The 23,808-nt window shown below is 50.1% G+C and overlaps 1 protein-coding gene across 2 annotated transcripts in view; it reads left to right on the plus strand.

Annotated features, from left to right (window-relative positions):
- The first annotated feature begins 714 nt into the window (after positions 1–714).
- The window catches only part of LOC142286283 (uncharacterized), a 122,202-nt gene continuing 99,108 nt past the window's right edge, over positions 715–23,808 (plus strand). The window contains exons 1-2 of one of the 2 annotated variants that reach the window (XM_075333342.1): positions 715–803; positions 11,438–11,575. In XM_075333342.1, coding sequence (XP_075189457.1) covers positions 11,498–11,575 — 78 coding nt within the window. In that variant the 5' untranslated portion in view covers positions 715–803; positions 11,438–11,497. Of the gene's footprint in view, positions 816–11,437; positions 11,576–23,808 lie in introns of both variants that reach the window. The other variant, XM_075333341.1, reaches the window with a different exon arrangement.

The following is a 23,808-nucleotide window of genomic DNA, read 5'->3' on the forward strand; positions in this document are numbered from 1 at the left end:
AAGAAATCAACTCTGATCTAGACACTTCAGTAGTGAGCCGGCTAGATCAGAGTGGAAAAAATGAGGACCACAAAAAACCCACTCTGATCTAGACACTTCAGTAGTGAGCCGGCTAGATCAGAGTGGAAAAAATGAGGACCACAAAAAACCCACTCTGATCTAGACACTTCAGCAGTGAACCGGCTAAATCAGAGTGGAAAAAATGAGGACCACAAAAAACCCACTCTGATCTAGACACTTCAGCAGTGAACCGGCTAAATCAGAGTGGAAAAAATGAGGCCTCAAAAAACCCACTCTGATCTAGACACTTCAGTAGTGAGCCGGCTAAATCAGAGTGGAAAAAATGAGGCCTCAAAAAATCAACTCCGATATAGCCGGCTCACTACTGAAGCAGCTAGATCAGAGGAGCACAAAAAATCAACTCTGATCTAGACGCAACCCTGCTGCTTCCCGCCCACAGCGCTGCACTGACGAGGCCCCGCCCCTTCCGGTGACGTGATGCTTCCCGCCCACAGCGCTGCACTGACGAGGCCCCGCCCCTTCCGGTGACGTGATGCTTCCCGGCCACAGCGCTGCACTGACGAGGCCCCGCCCCTTCCGGTGACGTGATGCTTCCCGCCCACAGCGCTGCACTGACGAGGCCCCGCCCCTTCCGGTGACGTGATGCTTCCCGGCCACAGCGCTGCACTGACGAGGCCCCGCCCTTTCCGGTGACGTCATTTCCTCAGGAAATCAGCCTCAGTCTAGACGCTCCCGCAGCCTGACAACTCCAGACGGAATAAACATTGTATTTCTGAGTCCAGGTGATCACAGAGGTGATTATAATAGAAGCGGGGGAGGGGGTGAGACCCCCATATGGAGGGGCGAATCCACAGAAGGGGAACTGCAGGAGGGGGTGATACCACAGGAGGGGGGTGATACCACAAGAGGGGACTGCAGGGGGGTGCGAAGCCGCAGGAGGGGGTGAGACCACAGGAGGGGACTGCAGGGGGGTGCGAAGCCGCAGGAGGGGGAGAGACCACAGGAGGGGACTGCAGGGGGGTGCAAAGCCGCAGAAGGGGGGGGGCTGCAGGAGGGGGTGAGGCCACAGGAGAGGGCTGCAGGGGGGGGCGAAGCCGCAGAAGAGGGGGCTGCAGGAGGGGGTGAGACCACAGGAGAGGGCTGCAGGAGGGGGTGAGACCACAGGAGGGGGCTGCAGGGGGGGTGAGACCACAGGAGGGGGCTGCAGGGGGGGTGCGAAGCCGCAGAAGGGGGGGCTGCAGGAGGGGGTGAGACCACAGGAGAGGGCTGCAGGGGGGGTGAGACCACAGGAGGGGGCTGCAGGGGGGGTGCGAAGCCGCAGAAGGGGGGGCTGCAGGAGGGGGTGAGACCACAGGAGAGGGCTGCAGGAGGGGGTGAGACCACAGGAGAGGGCTGCAGGAGGGGGTGAGACCACAGGAGGGGGCTGCAGGGGGGGTGAGACCACAGGAGGGGGCTGCAGGGGGGGGCGAAGCCGCAGAAGAGGGGGCTGCAGGAGGGGGTGAGACCACAGTAGAGGGCTGCAGGAGGGGGTGAGACCACAGGAGGGGGCTGCAGGGGGGGTGAGACCACAGGAGGGGGCTGCAGGGGGGGTGCGAAGCCGCAGAAGGGGGGGCTGCAGGAGGGGGTGAGACCACAGGAGGGGACTGCAGGGGGTGGGCGAAGCCACAGGAAGGGGGAGGCTGCAGGAGGGGGTGATACCACAGGAGGGGGCTGCAGGGGGTGCAAAGCCGCAGAAGGGGGGGGTGCGAGGCCGCAGAAGGGGGGGGGGTGCGAGGCCGCAGAAGGGGGGGGCTGCAGGGGGTGCGAAGCCGCAGAAGGGGGGGGCTGCAGGAGGGGGTGATACCACAGGAGGGGGCTGCAGGGGGGGAGCGAAGCCGCAGAAGGGGGGGCTGCAGGAGGGGGTGATACCACAGGAGGGGACTGCAGGGGGCGAGCGAAGCCACAGGAAGGGGGGCTGCAGGAGGGGGTGATACCACAGGAGAGGGCTGCAGGGGGGGTGATACCACAGGAGGGGACTGCAGGGGGCGGGCGAAGCCACAGAAGGTGGGGCTGCAGGAGGGGGTGAGACCACAGGAGGGGGCTGCAGGGGGGGTGCGAAGCCGCAGAAGGGGGGGCTGCAGGAGGGGGTGATACCTCAGGAGGGGACTGCAGGGGGTGGGCGAAGCCACAGGAAGGGGGAGGCTGCAGGAGGGGGTGATACCACAGGAGAGGGCTGCAGGGGGTGCAAAGCCGCAGAAGGGGGGGGGGTGTGAGGCCGCAGAAGGGGGGGGGTGCGAGGCCGCAGAAGGGGGGGGCTGCAGGAGGGGGTGATACCACAGGAGGGGGCTGCAGGGGGGGAGCGAAGCCGCAGAAGGGGGGGCTGCAGGAGGGGGTGATACCACAGGAGGGGACTGCAGGGGGCGGGCGAAGCCACAGGAAGGGGGGGCTGCAGGAGGGGGTGATACCACAGGAGAGGGCTGCAGGGGGTGCGAAGCCGCAGAAGGGGGGGCTGCAGGGGGTGCGAAGCCGCAGAAGGGGGAGGCTGCAGGAGGGGGTGATACCACAGGAGGGGGCTGCAGGGGGGGTGCGAAGCCGCAGGAGGGGGTGATACCTCAGGAGGGGACTGCAGGGGCGGGCGAAGCCACAGGAAGGGGGGGCTGCAGGAGGGGGTGATACCACAGGAGGGGACTGCAGGGGGCGGGCGAAGCCACAGGAAGGGGGGGCTGCAGGAGGGGGTGATACCACAGGAGAGGGCTGCAGGGGGTGCGAAGCCGCAGAAGGGGGGGCTGCAGGGGGTGCGAAGCCGCAGAAGGGGGAGGCTGCAGGAGGGGGTGATACCACAGGAGGGGGCTGCAGGGGGGGTGCGAAGCCGCAGGAGGGGGGTGATACCTCAGGAGGGGACTGCAGGGGCGGGCGAAGCCACAGGAAGGGGGGGCTGCAGGAGGGGGTGAAACCACAGGAAGGGGGGGCTGCAGGAGGGGGTGAAACCACAGGAGAGGGCTGCAGGGGGTGCGAAGCCGCAGAAGGGGGGGGCTGCAGGGGGTGCGAAGCCGCAGAAGGGGGGGGGGGCTGCAGGAGGGGGTGATACCACAGGATGGGACTGCAGGGGGCGGGCGAAGCCACAGGAAGGGGGGGCTGCAGGAGGGGGTGATACCACAGGAGGGGGCTGCAGGGGTGCGAAGCCACAGGAAGGGGGGGCTGCAGGGGGTGCGAAGCCACAGGAAGGGGGGGCTGCAGGAGGGGGTGATACCACAGGAGGGGGCTGCAGGGGGGGGGGAGGAGAATCCACAGAAGGGGGAGCTGCAGGAGGGGGTGAGACCACAGGAGAGGGCTGCAGGGAGGGCGAAGCCGCAGAAGAGGGGGCCGCAGGAGGGGGTGAGACCACAGGAGAGGGCTGCAGGGGGGGAGAAGCCACAGAAGGGGGGGGCTTGCACTGGGTGACGCTGCATGTTGGGGGGCTTGCACTGGGTGATGCTGGATGTAGGGGGGCTTGAACTGGGTGACACTGGATGTAGGGGGGGGCTTGCACTGGGTGACGCTGGATGTCGGGGGGGGGCTTGCACTGGGTGACGCTGGATGTTGGGGGGCTTGCACTGGGTGACGCTGGATGTTGGGTGGCTTGCACTGGGTGACGCTGCTTGTTGGGGGGGCTTGCACTGGGTGACACTGGTTGTTGGGGGGGCTTGCATTGGGCGACGCTGTATGGTGGGGGGGTTTGCACTGGGTGACGCTGCATGTTGGGGGGGCTTGCATTGGGCGACGCTGTATGTTGGGGGAGCTTGCACTGGGTGACGCTGCATGTTGGGGGGGCTTGCACTGGGTGATGCTGGATGTAGGGGGGCTTGCACTGGGTGACGCTGGATGTTGGGGGGGGGGGGGGGCCTGGACTGGGTGACGCTGGATGTTGGGTGGCTTGCACTGGGTGACGCTGCTTGTTGGGGGGGCTTGCACTGGGTGACACTGGATGTTGGGGGGGCTTGCATTGGGCGACGCTGTATGGTGGGGGGGGTTTGCACTGGGTGACGCTGCATGTTGGGGGGGCTTGCATTGGGCGACGCTGTATGTTGGGGGAGCTTCCACTGGGTGACGCTGCATGTTGGGGGGGCTTGCACTGGGTGACGCTGCATGTTGGGGGGGCTTGCACTGGGTGACGCTGGATGTGGGGGGGCTTGCACTGGGTGACGCTGCATGTTGGGGGGGCTTGCACTGGGCGATGCTGGATGTTGGGGGGGCATGCTCTGGGTGACGCTGCATGTTGGGGGGGCTTGCACTGGGCGATGCTGGATGTTGGGGGGGCATGCTCTGGGTGACGCTGCATGTTGGGGGCGGGTCATGCATTGGGGGCTTGCACTCTCCCCTCCATCATTCCGCTCTAATGCGCAGATATTAGAAGAATATTCGCCTCCAAACACAGGAATAATTCTCCAAACCTGACCTGAGCCACTGCTTGTGATGGGGAAAGCTGTTTTCTCATTATGGCCTCCGGTGCGTGTTTGCTCTTTTTTTGCACGTACCAGCGACACGGAGACACGTACACCAATGCTACCCTATGGTAACAGGCGCACACACGTAAAACCAGACGGAACGTGTGTCCTTGTGAATTGTACGTGTGTGCGTTTTTAAACACGGCTGACATGTCCACGTATCTCCGGCATCACGCAGACACGGACCCGCTAAAGTCAATGGGTCCGTGTCTTCACGTATGTGACATGGACGTGTGTTTTCCGTACGGTCCGTGTGTTTTTGTTTTTTTTTTAAAAAAAAAAAGGTGAAACGGCTCAAGACACACGGACATGACACGGGCGTATCTCACACATATACGGACATTCAACATGCACGCACAGCAAGCATACGACATCACACTGTCACACGTACCGGAGAAACGGACATCCAAAACGGAACACGGACCCGAGAAACGGACCGCGAGACACGCGCTGGAGGTGGTTATTGCCTGCGCCGGAGGGGGTTATTGCCTGCGCCGGAGGGGGTTATTGCCTGCGCCGGAGGGGGTTATTGCCTGCGCCGGAGGGGGTTATTGCCTGCGCCGGAGGGGGTTATTGCCTGCGCCGGAGGGGGTTATTGCCTGCGCCGGAGGGGGTTATTGCCTGCGCCGGAGGGGGTTATTGCCTGCGCCGGAGGGGGTTATTGCCTGCGCCGGAGGGGGTTATTGCCTGCGCCGGAGGGGGTTATTGCCTGCGCCGGAGGGGGTTATTGCCTGCGCCGGAGCGGTGCTTTACATGCACGTTCCCCGTCCCCTGTATTATAGTTGCCCTCCAGTCACTAGCGTTCAGAGGAAATCTTCAAGATCCAGAACCCGGCTCAGAGCTCCACTGAGTTGTGATTTTTGGCGCTCTGATTCCTCTCCAAATCCCATCACAGACATCCCTCCCCCCTCCCAAATCCTTCCAGCATCGTATATCCCTCCAAATCCCACTGCAACCATCTCCCTCCCCACCCACCCGTTCCCACATGCCACCATTGGAATTCTCCCCAGCATCGTATATCCCAGCCAATCCACCCAGCATCGTACACCCCGTAAAACTGCCACCACAGGCATCCCCCACAGCATTGCACCCTCCTTGATTCCCCCCACACCCATCCACCAGAGGCACCCCCTTAGCATCGTACACCCTCCCCTATATCCCACCATAGGCAAACCCCCAGCGTCGTACACCACCCAAATCCCGCCGCAGGCATCCCACCAACATCATACACCGCCAAAATTACACCGCAGACATCCCCCCCCAATGTCGTACACAGCCCAAATCTCACCGCAGGCATCCACCCCAGCGTCGAACACCGCCAAAATTCCACCGCAACCATCCCCCCAGCGCCGTACACCACCCAAATGCCACCGCATGCATCCCCCCAGCGTCATACACTGCCCAAATCCCACCGCAGACATCCTCACTGCGTCATACATTACTCAAATCTTCCGCAGGCATCCCCTTTAGGTGTAATACCCCCAAAACCACCAAGCATTGTACCACAAGCATCATACCATCCCAAGCGTCGTACCCCCGAAAAAACCTCAAGCATTGTATACAAAGTGTCGTACCCCCCAAGCGTTGTAAACCCCAAGCGTCCCCTCCCCCCCTAAACCCGCCTATGTTCCACCACAGGCAATCCCCATGCATTTTACACCACTACAAGCATCCTCCTCCATCATCTTACAACCCCCCCCCCAAATTCCCCAGCATTGTACATTGTAGCATCGCACTAGGGCCCCCCCCCCTTCCCGTGGAGCCCCAGCGACCAGAGGAGACCCCCAGTGGCATTGCATCAGGCCCCCCGACTAGAGGAGACACCCAGGAGCATCGCATCAGGCCCCCCACCAGAGCGGCCCCCAGTGAAATGGAATTCTACCAAATCTGCCTTTAGGCCCTTGAAGTCACTCTGCTAACGTCAAGCCTTGAAGTCTGTGTCTTCTCAGGTGTTCCCCTCTTGCAACCCCTAATTCAAGGAAAGAACCAACCATCGCTGAGTCCCAGTGTCCCTGCTATCCTTAGTCCCTTAACAATATCCTCGTTGTTTGTTAGGACGAGGTCCAAGATGGCCGCTCCCCTCGTATATTCTTCTACTAGCTGAGAGGTGAAGTCTGCAAGGAGGATAAAAATTGGCTGGAGCCTTTCCTCTTACCTGTGAGGGTTTTCCACTAAATGTCTGGGGAGGTGAAGTCTCCCATGATCACTATTTCATGTTTTTTTTGAAAATGTGGCCATTTGGTGTGAAATAATCTCCTCTGTGTGACCCGGTGGTCTGTAATAAACAGCTATTATCATGTGCTTCCAGGGCTGTGGAGTCGGTAAGCCAAACCTTCGACTCCGGCTCCGACTCCGACTCCTACATATATTGCTTATAGTTAGGTGAAAAATTTATTGTAGTACATGAATATGTGTATGTGAACATCAGACATTTAATAATTTTTATGATACAATAATCAAGATATTTGGATAGAACATAAAATATATTTATTGGAATACAACTTTAGAACACAAAAAACTGTAATAAATTGTAAATATGCAATATACAGTAGATTACATATATATCTTGTGTGTGTATATACATATATATATATATATATATATATATATATATATATTTACATATTTACAATTGATTAGTTTTTTGTGTTCTAAAGTTGTATTCCAATAAATATTTTATGTTCTATCCAAATATCTTGATTATTGTATCATAAAAACAATTAAATGTCTGATGTTCACATTGTACTACAATAAATTTTTCACTTAAATATAAGCATTATACTAAATTATTTAGTAAAATATTCAGCACATTCTGCATTGCACTACTGTCCCCAATTTATTATATATTTTAGGAGTCGGAGTCGGTGCATTTTATACCGACTCCAACTCCGACTCCACCAAAATGAGCTCCGACTCCGACTCCACAGCCCTGTGTGCTTCCCATTATTTATTCCATGAATTCTCACCCAAATATCTTCTAATAGATTCTCATTCTTTGAAGCTTTAATTTCTGTGGAATGTACAATGCCGCTCCTCCTCCTCCTCGTCTTTTGTTCTGTCCTTTGTGAATAAGTTGACTTCTTCCATCTGTATGTTCCCATCGTGCCGGTCTCTCCACCAGGTTTCTGTGACGCTCATGACGCTATCCTCCTCCTTCTGTATTACCAGCTCTGGATCTCCTTATTTCCCAGGCTTTATGCTCTGTTGCTCCCTTTTCTTAGATTCCTTCTGAGTTTCCTGTCCTCTTTACCATATCTCATATCCTTGTTTAGGCCTTCATCTGTATGTTCTCATTGTGCCGGTCCCTCCACCAGGTTTCTGTGACACTGATGACGCTATCATTCTCCTCCAGTATTACTAGCTCTAGTTCTCCTTGTTTCCCAGGCTTTATGCTCTGTTTCTTCCCTTTTCTTAGATTCCTCCTGAGTATCCTGTCCTCTTTACCACATTTTATACCATTGAGTAACGTAGTGTGGGTATACTGCCATGGGGGATGTGTGTGTGCACCTCTTATCTATGTGAGCGTCACATTGTATTAATCTCAGGGGACACTTAGGCCCTGTCACACACAACGAGATCGCTAAGATCGTTGCTGCGTCACAGTTTCCGTGACGCAGCAGCGATCTCGTTGTGTGAGACACCTACCAGTAATCAGGCCCCTGCTGTGACATCGCTAGTCGTTACTGAATGGTTGAGACCATTTTCTTCAAAGGTGATGTCCTGCTGGGCAGGACACATCGCTCTGTTTGACGCCTACCAACGACCTCCTAACACAGACCCAATGCCCACTGAGATCGTTATACAGGTTGCTGATCGTTACTGCGTCGTTGGTAAGATCTGACTGTGTGACATCTCACCAGCGATCCTTATCCGGTCACATCGTTTTCGGGATCGCTGGTAAGCCGTTAAATGTGACGGGGGCTTTAGACTGTTCATTGGAAGGTCAGTGCATGTAGAAAATGGATCATCCTAGACATTTGACCATAGCCCCATTCATTGTGTGTCCGATACAACAGGAACCCATTGTTTATAAGCACCATATAGAAGACAGTATGGACACCACCGTTATACAGGTATCTACAGAAGGGTGAAAAGTGACAGCAGTGAGCATCCGACCGCTCGGACCAGCACCGATCAGAATGGGGAACTATTATCCCCGGTATAGAAGCAGCAGGGTTGCCACCACTGCTCCATTGTACGAGGCGGTTGGAAAAAGGTGAGTGCAGCGCTGAGATGGTGAATGATGGACGCCGGTCGTGTGTGCCCTGCACCTTCACCACAACTAGGGAAACAATCCCCGCTCTGCCCATCCACGCCGGTCCCACTGACCAATAACTTATCACCGCTCCTCTGGATGCCGGGTAACTTGTCACTAGAAATCCCCTTTAAATGATGAGATGCACAAATCCTAATAACTTACTGTGACGGGGTATGCGACAGAGCAGTAAGGGACGCCAGGCCAAGGAACAATCCAAGAAGATTTAATGAGGCAGGTAGCATAAAACATGCAATATTAAAATGGTTCTTTAGAGTCCACACAAAAAACAAAAGATCCAGGGGCACCGCCTGATATTCCGATGCCCGGGAAATTAGGGCAATGGTCCTTATATGAGTTCCTTGAGTCCAACAGGTGAACAACAAAACACAATCCCACGTGGCCGCGGATCTCCAGTCTGTAACAGTCCACACACACACACACCCCAGGATCCAGCCTCAGCTATAGATCCTAGTCCTTCTCCAGCCGAGATCAAACTAACTGAACTAACATGTTCTTCTCTCCTGGGATCAGCCCCTTAGGTGGGCACACCTCCCCCTGGCCATTTGATGCATGAATGGACTTTAGACTGCTGGCTCTGTTCTGTTTACCAAGTTGTAGATTGGAGAAGTCCCATGCTGAGAAGAACAATATATATATATGCAACCCCCACCAAATCAATGACAATAGCTACTGGTGAAGCCTGATTGCAATATGATCCAGGCTGGGGTAAGGTATGGTCACTTACATCCCAAGACATTTCAAAGTGTTCAGTAAGTACAACCAAAGGAAAGTGACATCACATCCTGACATAGTATTACAGCAAATACAGTGAGAAGGTAAAATACATCACATGGCATCTTATACAAAAAATATGGGATGGAGAAAACTACATACATCATGACACTTACTGTGACGACATGGACTCTCATGGGTTAAAGTTTCTTAAAATTCAGCCAGAGAGAAATTGTAGAATGGGGCTTTGTAAACCGCGCCAAAGATCACTGATGAAATCTTGGATTAATGTAAACTATTTATTCTTGCACAGGTCTACGCGTTTCAGGAGACTCTGCTCCCTTCCTCAGGACCAAAGAGGCATAAGTTACATCAACTACATCATGTAACTTATGCCTCTTTGGTCCTGAGGAAGGGAGCAGAGTCTCCTGAAACGCGTAGACCTGTGCAAGAATAAATAGTTTACATTAATCCAAGATTTCATCAGTGATCTTTGGCGCGGTTTACAAAGCCCCATTCTACAATTTCTCTCTGTTATCAGCCACCTGGGGTACTGCTGCCTTTGATCCGGATTTATGCTGTTACAGGAGTTGTGCCTTTCACAACCATCTTTGGTGAGTAGGATCATCTCCTTTATCACCCCGTCTGTCAGGGTAAGACCCTATTGCGCTTTTTTGTCTGCAGGTTCTTTTTATCTACATTAAAATTCAGCCAGACAGCATGATAGATTGTCTATAGACGGGGGAGAAGTCCCTCATTGTTTTTACAAGACTCTTGTTGACTCATGTAATTGTGTTGGCCACTGAAAGCCAGACGTATTGTTCTCCAGACTTTTCCAGTAACCATTGTATTGTAGTTGTGTATTGCTAATGTGATTACCTTAGTAGCCATTATCTAGTCTGTGACTTGCAGACTTCATGTAGATATCTTCAGTCTTTCTATGCACATCATTTAAATGAACATTGTCCATGCAGCTTGAGATTCATCCAATGGGAGAGGCGATCTTGTCCAACCAATCGATGAGGACGCAGTGTATCCAAGTGGAAGGCTGTGGCTATAAAAGGGATTTCTTTAAGCCACCAGGTTGTTGTTGTTGATGGATGCTGATGGATCCAGTCTAAGCTCTTTGGAGCTGACTAGAGGATCAGGATATCTTATGCCTTCAATCTAGGGACTCCGGTTCCGGTTGGAGACCATATCCACAGCCTGGGGATTTCGACTCCGGCTGCCAGGATTGTATCATCATACAGGACTACCTAAGGAGGACACTCAGGTTGGGACAGTTCAGTCACCTGTTACAGACTTTGCAGACCTCAGCCAGCTTCCTAAATCTGGCATTATTCCTTTCTCGGTGGGTGCCCGCCAAAAGCGGGGTGCTGCTGGATTGGAGTAAATAGCCCTGGAACCTCTGAGGCACGGACATTCTAAATCCCTGGTGAGCCAGCGGAAGGGTGAGACTCTGTTGCCTGTTACATTTGTGTGTTTTGCTGGTTATGTGCCGTTAATTGTTTGGGGATCCAATAAAGTCTAATTATTAATGGTTCCCTCACCCTGTGTTGTCTGAGTAGTGTTACGCCCACGGTTGAGGAGGCCGGCGTTAAGTTGGAATGAGCCCTGAGCCACGCTGTCTTTCTAAAGGCGGCGGGTTTTAGTGGACGAGAGCACCCACTGAGCCCCGTGTCTCCACACTTTACCTTTTATATTTTACCCCGAGCCAAAAAAAATTACACGAGCAATGAGCAGTGATGGCGCCGCGTCTGCGTGTTCTTATATGTCACCGTGACCAGAAGACGATGTTTGTCTTGTGTTACTGACGATAAGAGTCGTCCTGATCAGAGCGAAGCCGCAGAAATCTGATCTTATGTCCTCCCTCCACACTAATAAGTGACCATCATAAAGGATCTGACAAGCCGAATCCCCCAATGTCACCTGTACGAATGATGATTCCCCCTGTCATCTCCAGCTCCATCATAAAGACCCGGCACAACCGGAGCCGAGATCATCCAGAGAGCGACCAACAAGCATGGACGAGGACAAGAAGGAGACGACAAGAAGAATAACCGACCTCGCCCTACACATCATCTCCCTGCTGAGCGGAGAGGTAAACTCCTGTATATTCTATATTATCTGCTGAGTGGAGAGGTAAACTCCTGTATATTCTATATTATCTGCTGCGTGGAGAGGTAAACTCCCGTATATTCTATATTATCTGCTGAGTGGAGGGGTAAACTCCTGTATATTCTATATTATCTGCTGAGTGGAGAGGTAAACTCCTGTATATTCTATATTATCTGCTGCGTGGAGAGGTAAACTCCTGTATATTCTATATTATCTGCTGAGTGGAGGGTAAACTCCTGTATATTCTATATTATCTGCTGAGTGGAGGGTAAACTCCTGTATATTCTATATTATCTGCTGAGTGGAGAGGTAAACTCCTGTATATTCTATATTATCTGCTGAGTGGAGAGGTAAACTCCTGTATATTCTATATTATCTGCTGAGTGGAGAGGTAAACTCCTGTATATTCTATATTATCTGCTGAGTGGAGAGGTAAACTCCTGTATATTCTATATTATCTGCTGAGTGGAGAGGTAAACTCCTGTATATTCTATATTATCTGCTGAGTGGAGGGTAAACTCCTGTATATTCTATATTATCTGCTGAGTGGAGAGGTAAACTCCTGTATATTCTATATTATCTGCTGAGTGGAGAGGTAAACTCCTGTATATTCTATATTATCTGCTGAGTGGAGGGTAAACTCCTGTATATTCTATATTATCTGCTGAGTGGAGGGTAAACTCCTGTATATTCTATATTATCTGCTGAGTGGAGAGGTAAACTCCTGTATATTCTATATTATCTGCTGAGTGGAGAGGTAAACTCCTGTATATTCTATATTATCTGCTGAGTGGAGAGGTAAACTCCTGTATATTCTATATTATCTGCTGAGTGGAGGGGTAAACTCCTGTATATTCTATATTATCTGCTGAGTGGAGGGGTAAACTCCTGTATATTCTATATTATCTGCTGAGTGGAGGGGTAAACTCCTGTATATTCTATATTATCTGCTGAGTGGAGGGGTAAACTCCTGTATATTCTATATTATCTGCTGAGTGGAGGGTAAACTCCTGTATATTCTATATTATCTGCTGAGTGGAGAGGTAAACTCCTGTATATTCTATATTATCTGCTGAGTGGAGGGTAAACTCCTGTATATTCTATATTATCTGCTGAGCGGAGAGGTAAACTCCTGTATATTCTATATTATCTGCTGAGTGGAGGGTAAACTCCTGTATATTCTATATTATCTGCTGAGTGGAGGGTAAACTCCTGTATATTCTATATTATCTGCTGAGTGGAGGGTAAACTCCTGTATATTCTATATTATCTGCTGAGTGGAGGGTAAACTCCTGTATATTCTATATTATCTGCTGAGTGGAGGGTAAACTCCTGTATATTCTATATTATCTGCTGAGTGGAGGGTAAACTCCTGTATATTCTATATTATCTGCTGAGTGGAGAGGTAAACTCCTGTATATTCTATATTATCTGCTGAGTGGAGGGGTAAACTCCTGTATATTCTATATTATCTGCTGAGTGGAGAGGTAAACTCCTATATATTCTATATTATCTGCTGAGTGGAGGGGTAAACTCCTGTATATTCTATATTATCTGCTGAGTGGAGAGGTAAACTCCTGTATATTCTATATTATCTGCTGAGTGGAGAGGTAAACTCCTGTATATTCTATATTATCTGCTGAGTGGAGGGTAAACTCCTGTATATTCTATATTATCTGCTGAGTGGAGGGGTAAACTCCTGTATATTCTATATTATCTGCTGAGTGGAGAGGTAAACTCCTGTATATTCTATATTATCTGCTGAGTGGAGAGGTAAACTCCTGTATATTTCTATATTATCTGCTGAGTGGAGAGGTAAACTCCTGTATATTCTATATTATCTGCTGAGTGGAGAGGTAAACTCCTGTATATTCTATATTATCTGCTGAGCGGAGAGGTAAACTCCTGTATATTCTATATTATCTGCTGAGTGGAGGGTAAACTCCTGTATATTCTATATTATCTGCTGAGTGCAGGGTAAACTCCTGTATATTCTATATTATCTGCTGAGGGGAGAGGTAAACTCCTGTATATTCTATATTATCTGCTGAGGGGAGAGGTAAACTCCTGTATATTCTATATTATCTGCTGAGTGCAGGGTAAACTCCTGTATATTCTATATTATCTGCTGAGTGGAGGGTAAACTCCTGTATATTCTATATTATCTGCTGAGTGGAGAGGTAAACTCCTGTATATCTCTATATTATCTGCTGAGTGGAGGGGTAAACTCCTGTATATTCTATATTATCTGCTGAGTGGAGGGTAAACTCCTGTATATTCTATATTATCTGCTGAGTGGAGAGGTAAACTCCTGTATATCTCTATATTATCTGCTGAGGGGAGAGGTAAACTCCTGTATATTCTATATTATCTGCTGAGTGGAGGGGTAAACTCCTGTATATTCTATATTATCTGCTGAGTGGAGAGGTAAACTCCTGTATATTCTATATTATCTGCTGAGTGGAGGGTAAACTCCTGTATATTCTATATTATCTGCTGAGTGGAGGGTAAACTCCTGTATATTCTATATTATCTGCTGAGTGGAGGGGTAAACTCCTGTATATTCTATATTATCTGCTGAGTGGAGGGTAAACTCCTGTATATTCTATATTATCTGCTGAGTGGAGGGGTAAACTCCTGTATATTCTATATTATCTGCTGAGTGGAGGGTAAACTCCTGTATATTCTATATTATCTGCTGAGTGGAGGGTAAACTCCTGTATATTCTATATTATCTGCTGAGTGGAGAGGTAAACTCCTGTATATTCTATATTATCTGCTGAGTGGAGAGGTAAACTCCTGTTTCTCCATCGTTTCATTGGGGGACACAGGACCATGGGTTATGCTGCTGTCACTAGGAGGCTGACACTAAGTAAACAGAAAAAGTTAGCTCCTCCCCAGCAGTATAACCCCTGAGCCAGAGGCGGACTCAATCAGTTTTTTGCTTAGTGTCGTAGGAGGCTGATGTGGGCCGACTGGGCCCTCTTCAGCCACTTGATTTTTTGCGTATGTTTTTTCTTTTTTCTCTCGGCGGCGCTCGTTGCTCTCATCTGTTGGAATTCTCTTTTTCTGCAGGTATCGTTTCTCTACCTCAGCCCTCGCAGCCCGTGTGGGTACCACTCCCCTGGGTCGCAGAAGCTTGAGTTCTCGGGCCCTCTCCCCCGTCCAATTCCACGGTACCACTCCCGGGTTGGCACGCTGGGCTAATCCTTCCTGGGCACCTCCTATTCACCCTGCGGTATCACCCCAAAGGGTGCAAGGGGCATACAGCAGGGACTGGACCTCGCAGCGCGTCTGGATGATGATGGGGCCCGCAGCGCTGCTTCACTACAGGGGGCTCCCTGCCCCCACCGGCGTCCACCTCCCTGCCTGCCTGCCTGCCTCATCCTTCTGCGGTCCGCAGCCTGCACACTGGCAGAGGCTACGCCGCCGACCAGGTAGGACACCCCCTCCTACCTTCCCCCAGGCGGTTACAAAATATAGGCCCCGGTCCGGGCCTACTCACCGGGCGCCCCGGCCACGTCCTCTCCCAGCGCTGGAATCCACACTGACGGCCGGTGCACGGATGTCGCTGCCGCGCCGCCGCCCCCACAGGTAGAACCGCCGGTTACCCTGCGCTGGCTGCTTCTATTTAGGCTCCGGCCTGGGCCTAGTCACCGGACGCCCCGGGCCGCATCGGGCGACAGAGCGCACGCACTGCCGCCATCCGGTCTTCGCAGCTGCGCCGCAGCCACCGCTCGCTGGCAGGACAGCCGGCCGGTACCCTCCATGCTCCGGCAGCCTTCAAAATTTAGGCCCCGGCTTCGGCCTTGTCCCCGGCGTCCTAGGCCCGCCTCCTGCCGCAGCGCGATTGGCCGCCGGCCGCTCGGTCTCCACCCTCCTCCCAGCCCCAGGCATCACAGGAGGGGGCGGTGGAGGTTTTTTCCCGCTCTCCTCGGCCCCCCCCCCCCCACCTCCAGCCTCCTCAGCATCCTTTTTAAAAAAAAAAAAAGAGAGACTGACTATAGCAGTTCCCCTAGTCTGCGGATTGCTGACGCTACAGCAACCCTCGTATCCAGGAAAAGTAGCCAACATTAGCCACGTTCTCTGAACGGTAGTGGTTGTTTCTGTTTCTTTTGTCAGGGGCTCAGTTTATTTCAATATGTAAAGGTAGACATATATGTATATATATGTATATTAACTCTTACGAGCACAATACAGGTTGAGAATTTAATTAAAAATTATGGGATTTGTTTGATTCAATGGGAATTTTTTCTGCAGCATAATGTGTGAACCTGTCTTTTCTTGGACCATGACTCATTGTTTGAGATCCTACATGTGCTTTTTTTATGATGGTTGTAAATTGCTCTTTTTATTCTTAGTAAAAACATACTTTTTGATATTTGCAAAAAGTACATGGTTGCATTCAAGACTCCCCCCCCTTTTTTCTTTGTGTTCAAGGTTATTGTTTGAGTCTGCGATATAAGTTCTAAATAATGAAAATCTGGAAGTGGTTTTTCTATGTACATGTATATATATATAGATATATGTATATTAACTCTTACGAGCTCTTATTCGGGTTCTTGGTTTGCATAAGAGGTACAGTTGGTTTAGGGCTGTTCTCTCAGTTATGAATTGCCCCGAACGTTGTCACATTAGTGCTTCCAGCTTCCGCGGCCCCTGGCACTGCACGCACCGGTATCCCGCACCGGCAGGCGGGTTGGCGCCCTCTCTCAGACCCCGCATACCCGTGCTGACGTCCCTCGGGTGGGTGCGCATGCGCTGCGTCCCCGGGCTGTCGCTCTGCCGTAACCATCCGCAAGACTGGTGCATTCCCCCCGGTGAGTTGGGTCCCGTACTAAGGATCTTTTCCTCTGCCCAAGGCGGACCCGCCAGGTCTCGTCTTCTGCGCCCCCAGGGTTCACCTTACTCCCCAGGTCCAGACTGCCTCTCCTCTAGTAGTCTTTCGACCTCTCGGGGATGGCCCAGGCGTTTCCACCTCTGCTGGACTTCGAGCAGGAGTACCGGGATGTTTGGCGCATGACTAATAGCCGGGTAAGGATGGGGAGTCAAGCCTTAAAGGTACGGACAGTCCTTCTCTACGTGCACGCACCGGGGGAGGTGAGTCCCGTACCAGGGACCTCACCCGCTGCTCGAAGCGTACCCGCCAGGTCTCGCCTTCGGCGCCTCCCCCTGGTTTTTCCTTCATTCCCAGGTCCAAAGCTCCCGCTCGTCCAGAAGCCTTCCGACCTCTCTGGGGATAACCCAGACGTACTACCTCTGCTGGATTCCGAGCAAGCGCCGAGGTTCGGCGCATGACGATTAGCCTGGAAGATACGGTGAGTCAGACCATAAGGCCACGGATAGTTCTCTTCTCCTCTCTGAGCACACAGGTCTCCTTTAAGACTTTTCTAGAGGACCCATGATGTTTGTCAGTGGACATCCAATAGTTCGCAGAGCTACTGCTCCTTCACAGACATCAGCCAGACTGGACGTTACCAGCGGTAAGTCTTGTTATTGTCTTTATTCATTCTCCAAGGGGCTCCGGAGAGAAGTGGCATGCCCCCCTGCGATCGACCCGCCAGGTTGCCTCTTGGCTTATCATCCCTAAGGTGACGTCTCTCAGGGACTACACGGTCTCCCTACGCAGAGGACTACATTCCATCTCTGCCGATCAGAACTGGTTGACATCTTCGGTAAGTTCCTTCTCATCATAGCCCTGGCACTTTAACAGCTTCACGGCCTGAGCCTATAGCAGCAGTGTGACCACACGTTGAGGCCTCTGCCTCAGGAGCTGGATCGCGGAGGCGACATCTAAAGAGTCGCTGACCTTCCTTCCGCCTTTAGGTGAACGTCCCTTCGGACATAGGTTAGTCCAGTGGATCCCCTAGACTACGTGAGGGAAGTGTACATCTCTCCCTAGGCTACGTGAGGGAAGGGCACATCTCTTCCCAGCATCGGCCCAGACGCTCAGGATCGTCGCCTTCACCGCTCGGCTCCTGTCCGTTCGAGCCGCAACCGTCACGGCGCCTCTATCTCTCATCGTCATTTCTCGCTACTAGGGCAGCTGCTCCACCGGTTGGAGTCCTTTCAGATCCCGGCCCGGTAGATCATCCCCTTAGGCATGTTTTTCGAGACCGCCATAGGGAAGTTACTCTTCACGCTGGAGTAGTTTTCCTTCCCCGCACCAAGTTGGGTTCGATAGGTTAGTCCGCAGCGGCTGGGGGAGGTGATAGCGGTGGTACACTTACCGGTGTTCATCCTTGCCCTTCCAGAGGTCCCCACTGAAGAACGGAGATAAGTAGCCTCCGTCGGCCCCGGGGGATCCGCCTTTCCCTTCCTAGTGGACCAGCTTTCGTGTCCGGTCCCTGGGAAGATCCCCTCTCCGTCTCCTCTGGGGAATAGCATCAACCATTACCAGTCCCCTATGCTAGGGTGGGCTTGTCCACTTTTCCACAGCACGATCCCGAGGAACACCCCCTATGTGTGGTCTCCCCTTCAGCATTCCAGGATTTCAGATCCATCCGGTTAGACTGGTTACGTTTTCTTCACTGGGGCGAGGTTGTTCCGGTCAGGTTCCAGTCGGACCATGACACAGCGGTGGCGTGCATCATCCACCAGGGAGACGCAGGAAGTGTCGTGAAAAAGGAAGAGGTCTAGAAGATCTTGCTCTGGGCCGGATCTCGCGCTCTCTAATCTCAGCAGTTCACATCCCTACGTCTCCAGCCAGATCTACGACGAAGGAAGACCTCCAGTCGTGGTCCTAATTGCCCCCCGATCCAGCTTTCTAGTCAACGGTGCGTCTAGGGTGCCCCCCTTTTCTGCGCTAGGTGACGACGCCCTCGTCCGGCTGTGAGGCCGGTTCATTTATTCATTTTCTTGGGCATCTGCCTACGGCTTCCCATGATCTCGAGCTTCTCAAGAGGGACCGAGGCAGAGGGTGGCTATGGAGGGGCCCAGGCGAGCATAGTTCACAGAAGTCACTTAATCCACTCGCAGAGGCCCTGTGGCGCTTTCCAGACCGTCCAGTTCTTCCGTGTCGATTCCTCTCTGCCACCAAGACTTAGAACCCCTAAGTTTCCCGACCTTAAGAGCGGATCCCGGGTTCTTGCTCGCACAGGCCGGTTGGCAAGAAGGATGCAGACAATGTTGGAGACCGGGGAGCTGGTTTTCTCGAAAATGTATTACCACACGTGTGGAATTCCTCCGGGGTGTAAAGAGCACATCTTCTTTCCTTTCTCTCTCGCTCCTTTCCTGCACTACTGCCATGCTGACAGTCAGATCTGGATGCGGCTTCTAGCGCGTCCCTCTAGGGGCCTGGTGTCGACGCGGTCATTTCAGTTCAGAGGCTTATCACTTCTCGTCCCACGACCAAGGTGTTTCACGCAGAGAAGCGTCCTTTTGGCTCGGCGGCATCGCCGTCCACTAGTGACGTGGGACCTTAATCTAGCGATGGGTTCACCTCACGGCTCTCGGTTTGAGCTTTTCCGAGGGCTTCTTACTCCCACATGTTTGGATAGGTGGGCTCCTCGTGACCGTCTCCTTGTCTCAAGGGGCATCAGGGCGGACAGCTCTCTCTTGTTGCCTTTGTTCCCCCCCTTTTTTTTTTCCAGGTCCTCCAGTAGGGCAAGGGGGGTGCTCCGGCCACTGCCCTCCCTTCGGTCCAAGGCAGCCCGCCTTCCTTCCAGATAAGGTGTTTGGGGTTTCGGGTTCGGTTCTAGTACCTTCTCTCAGCCTGAAAAGAGCCTAGTCCGTTCCTGAACGGGTACGAGCCCTCAGTAGGTTGTGCCATCAGGACCGCACTTTCGGTCTACTCCGACAGTCAGTTCATCTTTTCAGGACAGTTCCTCTTTTCATCCGGTCCCAGGAGGCGCATGCTGGCGCCCAGGGCTAAGATTTCCATAGGGATCCTTCCGTCATAGGTGAAGCCTATTGCATGGAAAACGGACCTCCGCCGTTTTTTTCTACCGTCCAAGGAGAGTCTCTTGGATGATTGGACTACAGACGTTGACGGACCGAGGTCTGCCGGGCCTCCTACTGGTCTAGTAGGCAGACCTTTACTAGTTCCTATCAGGTCACACCCAAGCTTTGGCAGTGGCCAGTCTTGCCGTTATCTTTGCGGGCGGCAGTAGCACACCTGTAACAAGGTAGGTAATTGTAGGTCTGGGTCAAGCCCGACTGGAGGTAGCGTTTTCCTACCGATCTCCGGTGATGGTTCTCTTCCCACCCAGGGACTGCTTTTGGACATCCCATGGTCCTGTGTCCCCCAATGAAACGATGGAGAAAGATAGATTTTCGTGTACTCACCGTAAAATCTCTTTCTCTGAGTCTTCTTTGGGGGACACAGCACCCACCCTGCTTGTGTTTTTTGAGTTACATTTTACCGGTCTGTTGCCTCAGTGGCCTTATTCCCAGGCCATTGGTCGCACGTCTATTTGGTTATAGTTTTTTCCTTGTCTTATTCAGGATTGTTTGGTTCTCCTCCTACTGCTTGTGCACTAAACTGATTGAGTCCGCCTCTGGCTCAGGGGTTATACTGCTGGGGAGGAGCTAACTTTTTCTGTTTACTTAGTGTCAGCCTCCTAGTGACAGCAGCATAACCCATGGTCCTGTGTCCCCCAATGAAGACTCAGAGAAAGAGATTTTACGGTGAGTACACAAAAATCTATCTATATTCTATATTATCTGCTGAGCGGAGGGTAAACTCCTGTATATTCTATATTATCTGCTGAGTGGAGGGTAAACTCCTGTATATTCTATATTATCTGCTGAGTGGAGAGGTAAACTCCTGTATATTCTATATTATCTGCTGAGTGGAGAGGTAAACTCCTGTATATTTCTATATTATCTGCTGAGTGGAGGGTAATCTCCTGTATATTCTATATTATCTGCTGAGTGGAGGGGTAAACTCCTGTATATTCTATATTATTTGCTGAGTGGAGGGGTAAACTCCTGTATATTCTATATTATCTGCTGAGTGGAGGGTAAACTCCTGTATATTCTATATTATCTGCTGAGTGGAGGGGTAAACTCCTGTATATTCTATATTATCTGCTGAGTGGTGGGGTAAACTCCTGTATATTCTATATTATCTGCTGAGTGGAGAGGTAAACTCCTGTATATTCTATATTATCTGCTGAGTGGAGGGGTAAACTCCTGTATATTCTATATTATCTGCTGAGTGGAGGGGTAAACTCCTGTATATTCTATATTATCTGCTGAGTGGAGGGGTAAACTCCTGTATATTCTATATTATCTGCTGAGTGGAGGGTAAACTCCTGTATATTCTATATTATCTGCTGAGTGGAGGGTAAACTCCTGTATATTCTATATTATCTGCTGAGTGGAGAGGTAAACTCCTGTATATTCTATATTATCTGCTGAGTGGAGAGGTAAACTCCTGTATATTCTATATTATCTGCTGAGTGGAGGGGTAAACTCCTGTATATTCTATATTATCTGCTGAGTGGAGAGGTAAACTCCTGTATATTCTATATTATCTGCTGAGTGGAGGGTAAACTCCTGTATATTCTATATTATCTGCTGAGTGGAGGGTAAACTCCTGTATATTCTATATTATCTGCTGAGTGGAGGGGTAAACTCCTGTATATTCTATATTATCTGCTGAGTGGAGAGGTAAACTCCTGTATATTCTATATTATCTGCTGAGTGGTGGGGTAAACTCCTGTATATTCTATATTATCTGCTGAGTGGTGGGGTAAACTCCTGTATATTCTATATTATCTGCTGAGTGGAGGGTAAACTCCTGTATATTCTATATTATCTGCTGAGTGGAGGGTAAACTCCTGTATATTCTATATTATCTGCTGAGTGGAGAGGTAAACTCCTGTATATTCTATATTATCTGCTGAGTGGAGGGGTAAACTCCTGTATATTCTATATTATCTGCTGAGTGGAGAGGTAAACTCCTGTATATTCTATATTATCTGCTGAGTGGAGAGGTAAACTCCTGTATATTCTATATTATCTGCTGAGTGGAGAGGTAAACTCCTGTATATTCTATATTATCTGCTGAGTGGAGGGGTAAACTCCTGTATATTCTATATTATCTGCTGAGTGGAGGGTAAACTCCTGTATATTCTATATTATCTGCTGAGTGGAGGGTAAACTCCTGTATATTCTATATTATCTGCTGAGTGGAGGGGTAAACTCCTGTATATTCTATATTATCTGCTGAGTGGAGGGTAAACTCCTGTATATTCTATATTATCTGCTGAGTGGAGGGTAAACTCCTGTATATTCTATATTATCTGCTGAGTGGAGGGTAAACTCCTGTATATTCTATATTATCTGCTGAGTGGAGGGGTAAACTCCTGTATATTCTATATTATCTGCTGAGTGGAGAGGTAAACTCCTGTATATTCTATATTATCTGCTGAGTGGTGGGGTAAACTCCTGTATATTCTATATTATCTGCTGAGTGGTGGGGTAAACTCCTGTATATTCTATATTATCTGCTGAGTGGAGGGTAAACTCCTGTATATTCTATATTATCTGCTGAGTGGAGGGTAAACTCCTGTATATTCTATATTATCTGCTGAGTGGAGAGGTAAACTCCTGTATATTCTATATTATCTGCTGAGTGGAGGGGTAAACTCCTGTATATTCTATATTATCTGCTGAGTGGAGAGGTAAACTCCTGTATATTCTATATTATCTGCTGAGTGGAGAGGTAAACTCCTGTATATTCTATATTATCTGCTGAGTGGAGAGGTAAACTCCTGTATATTCTATATTATCTGCTGAGTGGAGAGGTAAACTCCTGTATATTCTATATTATCTGCTGAGTGGAGAGGTAAACTCCTGTATATTCTATATTATCTGCTGAGTGGAGGGTAAACTCCTGTATATTCTATATTATCTGCTGAGTGGAGGGTAAACTCCTGTATATTCTATATTATCTGCTGAGTGGAGGGTAAACTCCTGTATATTCTATATTATCTGCTGAGTGGAGGGTAAACTCCTGTATATTCTATATTATCTGCTGAGTGGAGGGTAATCTCCTGTATATTCTATATTATCTGCTGAGTGGAGGGGTAAACTCCTGTATATTCTATATTATCTGCTGAGTGGAGGGTAAACTGCTGTATATTCTATATTATCTGCTGAGTGGAGAGGTAAACTCCTGTATATTCTATATTATCTGCTGAGTGGAGGGTAAACTCCTGTATATTCTATATTATCTGCTGAGTGGAGGGTAAACTCCTGTATATTCTATATTATCTGCTGAGTGGAGGGGTAAACTCCTGTATATTTCTATATTATCTGCTGAGTGGAGGGGTAAACTCCTGTATATTTCTATATTATCTGCTGTGTGGAGGGTAAACTCTTGTATATTCTATATTATCTGCTGAGTGGAGAGGTAAACTCCTGTATATTCTATATTATCTGCTGAGTGGAGGGTAAACTCCTGTATATTCTATATTATCTGCTGAGTGGAGAGGTAAACTCCTGTATATTCTATATTATCTGCTGAGTGGAGGGGTAAACTCCTGTATATTCTATATTATCTGCTGAGTGGAGAGGTAAACTCCTGTATATTCTATATTATCTGCTGAGTGGAGGGTAAACTCCTGTATATTCTATATTATCTGCTGAGTGGAGGGTAAACTCCTGTATATTCTATATTATCTGCTGAGTGGAGAGGTAAACTCCTGTATATTCTTTCTATATTATCTGCTGAGCGGAGAGGTAAACTCCTGTATATTCTATATTATCTGCTGAGTGGAGGGTAAACTCCTGTATATTCTATATTATCTGCTGAGTGGAGGGGTAAACTCCTGTATATTCTATATTATCTGCTGAGTGGAGGGGTAAACTCCTGTATATTCTATATTATCTGCTGAGTGGAGGGTAAACTCCTGTATATTCTATATTATCTGCTGAGTGGAGGGTAAACTCCTGTATATTCTATATTATCTGCTGAGTGGAGGGGTAAACTCCTGTATATTCTATATTATCTGCTGAGTGGAGGGTAAACTCCTGTATATTCTATATTATCTGCTGAGTGGAGGGTAAACTCCTGTATATTCTATATTATCTGCTGAGTGGAGGGGTAAACTCCTGTATATTTCTATATTATCTGCTGAGTGGAGGGGTAAACTCCTGTATATTTCTATATTATCTGCTGTGTGGAGGGTAAACTCTTGTATATTCTATATTATCTGCTGAGTGGAGAGGTAAACTCCTGTATATTCTATATTATCTGCTGAGTGG

Source organism: Anomaloglossus baeobatrachus, unplaced genomic scaffold, assembly GCF_048569485.1.
Source record: "Anomaloglossus baeobatrachus isolate aAnoBae1 unplaced genomic scaffold, aAnoBae1.hap1 Scaffold_65, whole genome shotgun sequence".
Lineage (NCBI taxonomy): Eukaryota > Metazoa > Chordata > Amphibia > Anura > Aromobatidae > Anomaloglossus > Anomaloglossus baeobatrachus.